Source organism: Heptranchias perlo, chromosome 2 (genome assembly GCF_035084215.1).
Source record: "Heptranchias perlo isolate sHepPer1 chromosome 2, sHepPer1.hap1, whole genome shotgun sequence".
Classification (NCBI taxonomy): Eukaryota; Metazoa; Chordata; class Chondrichthyes; order Hexanchiformes; family Hexanchidae; genus Heptranchias; species Heptranchias perlo.
Genome location: NC_090326.1, coordinates 2,158,212 through 2,167,817, shown reverse-complemented (window position 1 = coordinate 2,167,817; position 9,606 = coordinate 2,158,212). Strand labels below are relative to the sequence as shown.

Here is a 9,606-nt window from a genome sequence, read left to right as displayed (position 1 = left end):
GAGTTGGTATTCCTGCGAGAGTGCATGCACCAATGTTCTCTGCTGATGCACTAGAGAACTTGAGTGAAAGAGGTGGACACAAGGTGGGACATCCTATATCCGCTTGGTGGCGGGGTGGGGGAGGGGGGGCAAGAGGCGCTCCAGACATATACTCGTAAGGAAGTGGTAGGCAGCAGGGGACAAAGCCAATGCCAGGCGCACAGCATCATGAACATGGATACAGTGCAGGAAGAATTTCAATGCTTTGACATGAGTGGTGAAGGTGAATGAGGTCAACTGTCAAGAGGCGTCTCCTACTAACTGAACCATGCACTACACCCCCCATCCCCCACTTACCATTAAAACCTTTCCATCAGTCCTCAACTCTTCTAATCAAATGCATCCTCTGACCCTTACACATTACCATTGTTTTAAGCCATCCACCCACAAGTCACAGGCCACACACACTGGCAGCTATTCAACCATGACAGGCACATCACCCAGACACACATCCCGCTCTCTTGCAGGAGAAGGTAGCGCATACCAAGAAGCAGCAAGTGGCAGTGGGATTTAGCCCCTCCAGCCTGTTCCGCAATTCAATGAGATCATTGTGGACCTGTGACCTAACTCCATGTCCCTTAATACCCTTAGTTCACAGAAATCTATCAATCTCAGATTTAGAATTCATAATTGAGCTAGCATCAACTGCCATCTGCAGAAGAGCGTTCCAAACGTCTCCCACCCTTTGCATGTAGAAGCATTTCCTAACTTCATTCCTGTACGTCATGGCTCTAATTTATTAGGCTATGCCCTCGCATCCTGGTATTGCGGTCTAGGAGACCTCGAAAAGCAGTTACAAATGTCTCGGCAGCCAGAAGCAATAATTCAGCCACTAAACTGTAAATCCTGCATGGTCCATTTAAATAGCGCTGGTGGCCGTGTGTGTGTGTGTGTGGGGGGGGGGGGGGGGTTCTCCAGGCACTCTAAGACACTTTCAGATGCTCGGGTTAATACTGTGCGCTGAATTGAGAGTTTCCTCCCAAAATGTTGCCTATCACTTTAAATCAGCGTTGCACACTGATTGAAGCCATTTTCTCCCTACTTTACATGATTCCAGCGTTCTTTATCTGCGCCTGCGCTAACTCCGATACCAAGTTAGTATCTGGCGCATATCGCTCAGGAAACGTGCGTGCGTATCCAAGACGCCATCTTGGATGTTAGAGAGGCCCTGTCGCACTGAAACAAAGGGCGCTTCACGGCCCAATTTAGTACCCATAGTGTTTCTTGTTGGTGATAATGGGAAATGTTGTCATTTAACTTGGGAAGCTAAGAAAATTTTTAAAAAGTTGTTAAAGGAAACCTGGCTGCTGAAACGCTGGCTCTTGTAGATGCAGTGATTCTGGGATACTATTTCGCAAATATTTTGAGTGACATCCTGTACAATGGTAGTAATGAAGATAGTATACACATTGAACGTTAGGTAGACAATCGTTCATTCTGGGGTAATGTAAACTCTCTACACAAAATGTGAGTTAGAAACTAATAAGAATTGACCTTGCTGGCTTGAAAGAAATACTGGAGAGAAAGTAAATCTCTAAAATTGAATGGGTAGATTCAAACCATCAACTGTCGGATTGTTTTGACTAGAAGAGGTACATGTACTAAGAGTCAATTAGGGATCATGGAGAATGGCCGGCTTACAATCTAATGCTTTGTATGGTATAAGAATTTTGTTTGTATTATGTATAATTGTTGTATTTAAAAGGACAGAAGGGAATCTCTTAATGATCAATTTGTACCAATTGATAATAATTGTGTTCAGGTGTATGTAGCAATTGGGAACTCAACTCTCTAAGGGTCAATTATAAGGGAGCAAGCTTGGGAAGAGCTTTTAGATAAGGGGTGCATGGTGTGTGATGTACACTTCAGTAAATAAAACCGTGTGAAACACAGAAGAATTGGTTCCAGGATTTAATCCGTCACCACCTGGCTATTCTAATATAACATTCCTTTCTCACTTCGGTCTAATTCTGTAACAAACCCTCAGATGATCTAGGTTTGGTCTGAGCTATCTTGAGCCTGAGAGGGAAGGGTGGGAGCGAGGTTGGATCGAGAGTAGACTGAAATAATGGAGAGAACTTTTTCTGATTTGTGATTCGCTCATAGCGAGACTTCTGTAGGTTCAAGCGTCTGCACTCTGGCCAGCTGAGAAATGCAGTTCCAGCTGATTGGCCTGAATGAATGAAGATTTACGCCTTTAACTTGTTCACGTGTGATCTGTTTCTGCCGGATTCCAGTTATGAGAGCTAGGAACTGCACTTGCAGATTTTTTTTGCAGAGGCCCTCATGGTACTTGCCAGCCAATCAGAAATTTTCGAGATGCTGGGAAACTTGTGTTACCAAAGTCACTATTAGAACATAAGAACATAAGAACATAAGAAATTGGAGCAGGAGTAGGCCAATCGGCCCCTCGAGCCTGCTCCGCCATTCAATAAGATCATGGCTGATCTGATCCCAACCACAAATCTAAAGAACACAAGAAGTCGGAGCAGGACCCGGCCACATAGCCCCTGGGCCCTCTCCGCCACCCACAGGGCATTGACCGATCCGAACTCAGCTTCATGTCCAATTTCCTGCCCGCTCCCCATAACCCCTAATTCCCTTTACTTCTAGGAAACTGTCTATTTCTGTTTTAAATTTATCTAATGATGTAGCTTCCACAGCTTCCTGGGGCAGCAAATTCCACAGACCTACCACCCTCTGAGTGAAGAAGTTTCTCCTCATCTCAGTTTTGAAAGAGCAGCCCCTTATTCTAAGATTATGCCCCCAAGTTCTAGTTTCACCCATCTTTGGGAACATCCTTACTGCATCCACCCGATCAAGACCCTTCACAATCTTACATGTTTCAATAAGATCGCCTCTCATTCTTCTGAACTCCAATGAGTAGAGTCCCAATCTACTCAACCTCTCCTCATATGTCCGCCCCCTCATCCCCGGGATTAACCGAGTGAACCTTCTTTGTACTGCCTCGAGAGCAAGTATGTCTTTTCTTAAGTATGGAGACCAAAACTGTATGCAGTATTCCAGGTGCGGTCTCACCAATACCTTATATAACTGCAGCAATACCTCCTTGTTTTTATATTCTATCCCCCTAGCAATAAAAGCCCGTCAGTGATATTCCAAGTGTGTGTGAAATGATCAATATTCTGTAACAACTGAAAATGTTTGGTTAGCATGCTTCCTCCTGATTTGCTGATGTGAATAAAATTTGAACATTTAAATAATCCCTTAATGCCATTTATCCCATCTACCTGCCATTGGGACTTTCAATAGTAAACCCCTTTTTGTTTTTTAAAAATGCATGTACTGGTCATTACCTCTCCTCCTCTTTCAATCTCTAATCTCGACTGTATTTAAAAAGGTAAAATCACATGGGTGCGATTTCAGATACCTCAGTGTCGCGCACAGGATGCTGAATAGAGATTCTTTAAAGATAACTATCGAATCGCTGGGTCTGTACATGCAATAATCAGCCTGAGGCTTGTTAACGAGGTTGTTCATGCGGCTCAGTCCCAGGGCTGCAGGAGAATCGTTGTTTTCTGACGAAAGTCCAAAGCAATTTTAAAGTGTTTTGAAAAATCCCTTAAAATAGATTCTGGTGCTTAATGAATCCTTGGGGAGAATGGTTGATTAAATCTGTTTGTTTAACTGAATGAGACTAATATCTCTGATGCAGCACTCCAGCTAATTTCCCAGCAGACGATCTTCTCTGGTATAAGTAGCGTCTCATTTGACCGAATTGACACTTTTCTGTCAGAGCCTCGTGTCCAGCGCCACAGACATCGCTCCTTCACACAGAACATGGATTATCTACTCATCTTTGAGATAGAACGTATTTACTACCCCGTTCTTGCAATCGTTGGTATTACGGGTAAGGAAATGGAACTGATTACTGTGGAAACCAATGTGTAATAGATGCTGCTCTTGTTGCTTGTCTTGTATTGTTACCTATTGATATTGATATGCTTTGATACGTTTATCAATTTAAAAACGTATGGAGTGTATAATTGTCAGAGAGGCAGAGAGCGATAGAGAGAAAGATAGAAACATATAACAAGACTAATTGAATAGTTCTTTCAACGAGCAGGCGCAGGCATGATGGACCAAATGGCCGCCTTCTGTGATCTATTGTGATTATAGATTTCTATCTGTTTGTGATATAATCGCACCTTGCATTGTATCAGTTCATTGTGCAGTATTTTTCTTGTCTATCAATACGATTGTTTGATTAACATTATGAACTGCTTTGAATTTTCAACCCAAGAAATAATGACGGATTATTCCCAGTACTTTGTGCTGGGGAATTCCGTATCTCGAATAGACGTTGGCATCAGACGTAACATAAACCTTTGTAGGACTGTGAGAAAGTGTGCTCTGTGTCTGTGCTGAAGTTTCAATGTGTCCTTTTATTGCCAGAAATAAAACGCCAAAGGACAAACAAAGCAGTAATCAACTTAGTGCAGACCATTGTCTGCTTGTTCACAAGGTTCAAAGTTCCAGATAATAGTAGTTCGCTGCTCTTGGTATTTAATTGACTACAGTCATCATATTGATTGAAAAAAAAATCGTTGTCATTTTCAAAGGCTGACTATCTGCGCAATATCAATGAATGGTACTTTGGTCTGTTATAATTGATTGCCTTTTTCCCAATTTAGTTGTGGGGTTAACTGACGCTCTGTCTTAGACTTGTGAGAAGGGGAGAGGACGAGTAATTTGACGGTGAGGTCACCTATGCAGGAATTTTATTGGATGTGAGGTGAACGGTATACTTCAGTCTTGCAACGATGAACTTAACTGTTTAACCTAGATGGGATGTACAACCAATGGGAGATTTATCTACCAAAATAAAAAGGATCTTTTAAAAAATATGAATAGGCAGATAACAAATGACGTCGCCATTCATTGTTGATGGAGGAGGTGTTCAGCACTGCAAGGCTATGCTCGTCATTGCTTGTTTCTGAACAAAGCCTTCCAACTGAAATAGGTGCGTTTGTTTAAAATGTGAATATTCTGTATATGGATTGAAATTTAGATAGAAAACTCTGGACATTGTGTCAACGGAACCTGTGCGTGATGAGCAATTCGGGTTCAACACTCGTCAATCCTAGATTTTCCTAATCATTGAGGAAATAAATCGCGGGTTGGCGAGTGTAAATCCCATCAGTGTGTTTGGGATCTCAGCAACCAACCGAGCGAATGAGGCAGCATTGTTTGAGGCTCAGAGAGCCAAGGACTGCAGAACTGGGAAATGAGACAGCATTGATTGAGGCTCAGAGAGACCTAGGGACTGCAGAGCAGGGAAATGAGGCAGCATTGACTGAGGGTTAGAGAGAGCCGGAGACTGCAGTGCTGGGAAATGAGGCAGCTTTGATTGAGGATCAGGGTGAACCGGGGACTGCAGAGCTGCGAAATGAGGCAGCATTGATAGAGGCTCAGAGAAAGTCGGGGACTGCTAAATGGAGTGAAGGAAACTTAACTAGACGTCGGTAGAAATTGACAAAATGAGACGAGGGATTTTGCAAGAATGTCACTGGATTCAACTCTTTACCTTCGATCAATCTCTCTTTAAGTAAATAACAACCCTACCAGTTCTGCGTTATTTTACCTCGCCCAGTCTGAGCTGCCATGCCATGGATTCTCTAACTCTCCCAGTAATTTATTTTGTACCGAGTCTCACTCAGTGTTGTGTCGCTCAGCTGCGGAGTTTGCCTCACAAACCAGTGTGGTTGAGAACATAAGGATGTTCCCGCACAATCCCCTCCTGCACCATCAATCGCTCCTCGCACCAGAATTCGACTTAGTTGGTTGAATTCAGCCGCTCTAGTGGGCCAGTGTACATTTACCTTCTCAGGTCGGTAACATGGCTGCGACCTCTCCGGTCGAGTGGAACTCGATATCTCATACGTTACATCTTTTGAGGTTCAAGGGCTGAGAGCAGAATGAACACCTCCACACAAAGCATACATAAGAATATAGCATATAGGAGCAAGAACAGGCAATACGGCCCCTGGGGGTTGCTCCACCAATCAGTTAGATTATGATTGATCTTCAACCTCAATTCCACTTTCCCGCCAATTCCCATATTACTTCATCCCCTTAGAGCCCAAAAATCTATCGATCTCAGCCTTGAATATATTCAACGACTGAGCATCCACAGCCCTCTTGGGTAGCGAATTCCGAAGGTTTACAACCCTTTGAGTGAAGAAATGTGTCCTAACTTCAGTCCTAAATGAGTGACTCCTTATCCTGAGAAGGTTCCTGAGAAACCCTATTTCTAGACTCTCCAGCCAAGAGATCAGCCTCCCAGCATCTACCCCGTTACGTGCTCTGAAAATCTTATGTTTCAATGATATTACCTCTCATTCTTCTAAACCCCAGAGAGTATGGGCCCATTCCACTCAATCTCTCCTCATAGGTCAAACCTCTTATCCCAGGAATCAATCTAGCGAACCTTCGTTACACTGCCGCGAAGGCAAGTACATCCTTCCTTAGGTAAGGAGACCAAAACTGTACACAATACTCCAGGTGTGGCCTCAACAAAGCCCTTATGAGTTGCAGCAAGACCGCCCTACACTTGCACTCCAACCCCCTTGCAATAAAGGCTGACACACCATTTGCCTTCCTAATTCCTTGCTGTAACTGCACGCTAGCTTCCTGCGTTTCGTGTACCAGGACGCCCAAGTCTCACTGAATACCAACATTTAATAGTTTCTCAACATTTAAAACATATTCTGTTTTTCTATTCTTCCTACCAAAGGTTTTAACCTCATATATCCCCGCATTATACTCCAACTGCCAACTTGTTGCCCACTCACTTAAGCTGCCTATATCCCTTTGCAAACTCTTTGGGTCCTCCTCACAGCTCACTTTCCAACTAGCTTTGTATCGTCAGCTAACTTGGATAAATTGCACTCGGACACCTCTTCTAAGTTATTAATATAGATTGTAAATAGCTGAGTCCCCAGCACTGATCCTTGCGGCACCCCACTACTATCACCGTGCCAACTTCAAAATGATCCTTTTATGCTTACGCTCTGTTTCCTGCCTTTTACCCATGCTCTATCCATGCTAATATATTACCCCCAATCCCATGAGCCGTTATCTTGTGTAACAACCTTATCAAATGCCTTTCGAAAATCCAAATACGTTACATTCACTGGTTCCCCTTTATCTACCCTATAGTTACATCCTCAGAAAACCCTAATAGATTTGTCAAACAAGATTTCTTTTTTATAAAACCATGTTGTCTCTGTCTAATCATTTTACGATTTCCGAAGTACCCTGCTACCACTTCCTTGATCATGGATTCCAGCATTTTCCAGAGCGTAGGGAGGCTGGTGGAATTCACTTCCAGGTATGAATCAGACGCTATGTTAACATGTAAGATTAAATTGGAAAGGCAGATGTCGTAGAACAGTGAAGTGGTTATGAGAGCAGGTTTGGTAAATATGATTAGAACTATCTGTTCACGTGGAGGGTAAACCCGAACAAGGACTGGTTGTGCCTAATGGCCTGCCTCAGTGTTGTAACTTCTGTGCACTTTTATGAATCACCCCTTCCTCCAATATCCCGATTTATTTTTTATTACGCTTTTCGTTATTTTATTTCCCGCCATTTGTCCACTCTGTTGCTTTGTTGCTCCTTTCGTTACAGCGTTTATCTTCATTATTAATCTTATTGAAGTCCCTTACCGTTAATTTCACAATTATGTTTTGATTTTAGTTGATCTTTATTACAAATCCCTGGACACTCACAAATTATTCCAAATTTGCCTGGTTTGATTCATCCGTTATATAATCTATTACTGATGAAATTTGCTTTACTTTTCCTTTACCAGAATATGTCACATCGTTAATTCATGGTGTTTTATTCCCCCCGCCCCCGCTATCTTGTAATCTCTTATCTAACGCCGTTTCGGTAAGATTTGAATCGATGCAATGAGTTGATTATTTTATGTACTCTCATTGCAATTCCCCAGTTCATTATTGTGCACATAACCAGTTACAATGAACACAGGGGACAACGAGATTGGAATCAGCCTGCAGACTTCAGCGGGACTGGTTATTTTTGGGACTGTCTGGTGATAATTTATTTTTTCTCTCTTACAGTTAATTTGGTGGCGATTGTGATCCTGACTCGAGGAAAGTGCGGTCTCTCCAAATGCATCACTCGCTATCTGGTGGCAATGGCAGCGGCCGATCTAACGGTGGTAATCATTGAAGTCATACTGAAGCGAATTAACAATATTTACTTGCCAGTAAATTTCTTATTCATCACTCCGATATGCGCCCTGAAACTTGTCACCAAAATTGCGGCCCTGGACTGTTCCGTTTGGTTCACGGTGGCTTTTACCTTCGATCGCTTTGTAGCTATTTGCTGTCAGAATCTCAAACCAAAGTTTTGTACCCAGAGGACAGCAAGCATGGTTGTAGCGAGCGTGTGTGCGCTGGGCTGTTTGAGGAGCATTCCCTTTTACTTCGTGTACGAACCCAAGCTTACAATTAACAATGTCCCGTATTTCTGCATTTTTACCACTACCTATTACAACTCGCTCTTGTGGGCGGCGTATGAGTGGTTCGATAGTATTTTAACCCCTTTACTGCCCATCTTTTTCATCCTGCTGTTCAATGCTCTCACCGTCAAACACATTATAATGTCCAATATAGTCCGCAGGACACTCCTGAGCAACGGTGATAATCACAATGATCCAGAGACCGAGAACAGAAAGAAATCCATGATTTTACTCTTCGCTCTATCTGGTAATTTCATTCTGCTCTGGATGACGTATGTTGTCCATTCCTTAACATGGCGGGTGAAAAACTACAATTATACAAACAAATACTGCAGTAATCCGATATACATCAACCAGCAAACGGGATTCATGCTGCAGCTTCTCAGCTCCTGTACCAATACGTGCATCTATGGACTGACACTGAGGAAATTCAGAGAGGAGCTGAAGAATGGGATGAAATATCTATTTACACGGAATGGCATATTATGTAAATAACAAACAACTGACATGAAGCTGTAGCAGGCTTTGTAGATTTACAACACAGTCTCCTCTTCTATTCGATAACACCACGCTGGCAGGTGATGGAAAGAGAGAGACTGACAGTCTTGAGAGGGATTTGGCCAATTATAAAGATAAGCAAAATAAAGCAAGTTGGGTTTTGACGTGGATTAATTGCGCATTGCGGAAAGGGGCAACATGTACACAGAAAGAGAGTGGCGCATGGGAAGTGAGCCACTTGACTGGTGAGGGTATGCAACATTAATTCCACTGGGATATTGTCAATTGCCTTCCTTAAAATATCAGCGAGGGATACATTAACATATTTAGTAGAATACATTAACACATTAACTAAAATACAATAAAATCGAAATCTCTATTGAAAAGTATCTGGTCAAAGTGAAGCACTTAATAATAATGTTGATTGGATATTGTAATCTGGTCAATGTGAAGCATTTACTAATAATGCACACTGGACACTGTAATCTGGTCAATGTGGTGCACTTAATAAAAATGCACACTGGATACTGGGTCATAAATGGTCATGGTGAACCGTT

The 9,606-nt window shown here is 42.6% G+C and overlaps 1 protein-coding gene across 1 annotated transcript; it reads left to right on the top strand.

The window, feature by feature from the left end:
• Positions 1-3,840: 3,840 nt before the first annotated feature.
• On the top strand, positions 3,841-9,046 carry LOC137332846 (probable G-protein coupled receptor 139). Its single transcript, XM_067996794.1, has 2 exons — positions 3,841-3,910; positions 8,148-9,046. Exons 1-2 carry the CDS (start codon positions 3,841-3,843, stop codon positions 9,044-9,046), a joined length of 969 nt encoding a protein of 322 aa, XP_067852895.1.
• The last annotated feature ends 560 nt before the right edge of the window (positions 9,047-9,606 follow it).

What these genes read in the sequence shown, in the direction of transcription:
- LOC137332846 (XM_067996794.1), top strand. Translation starts at nt 3,841, where the DNA reads ATGGATTATCTACTCATCTTTGAGATAGAACGTATTTACTACCCCGTT. An exon ending in TGCAATCGTTGGTATTACGG is followed by an intron (nt 3,911 to 8,147) that starts GTAAGGAAATGG and finishes TCTCTCTTACAG; the next exon opens with TTAATTTGGTGGCGATTGTG.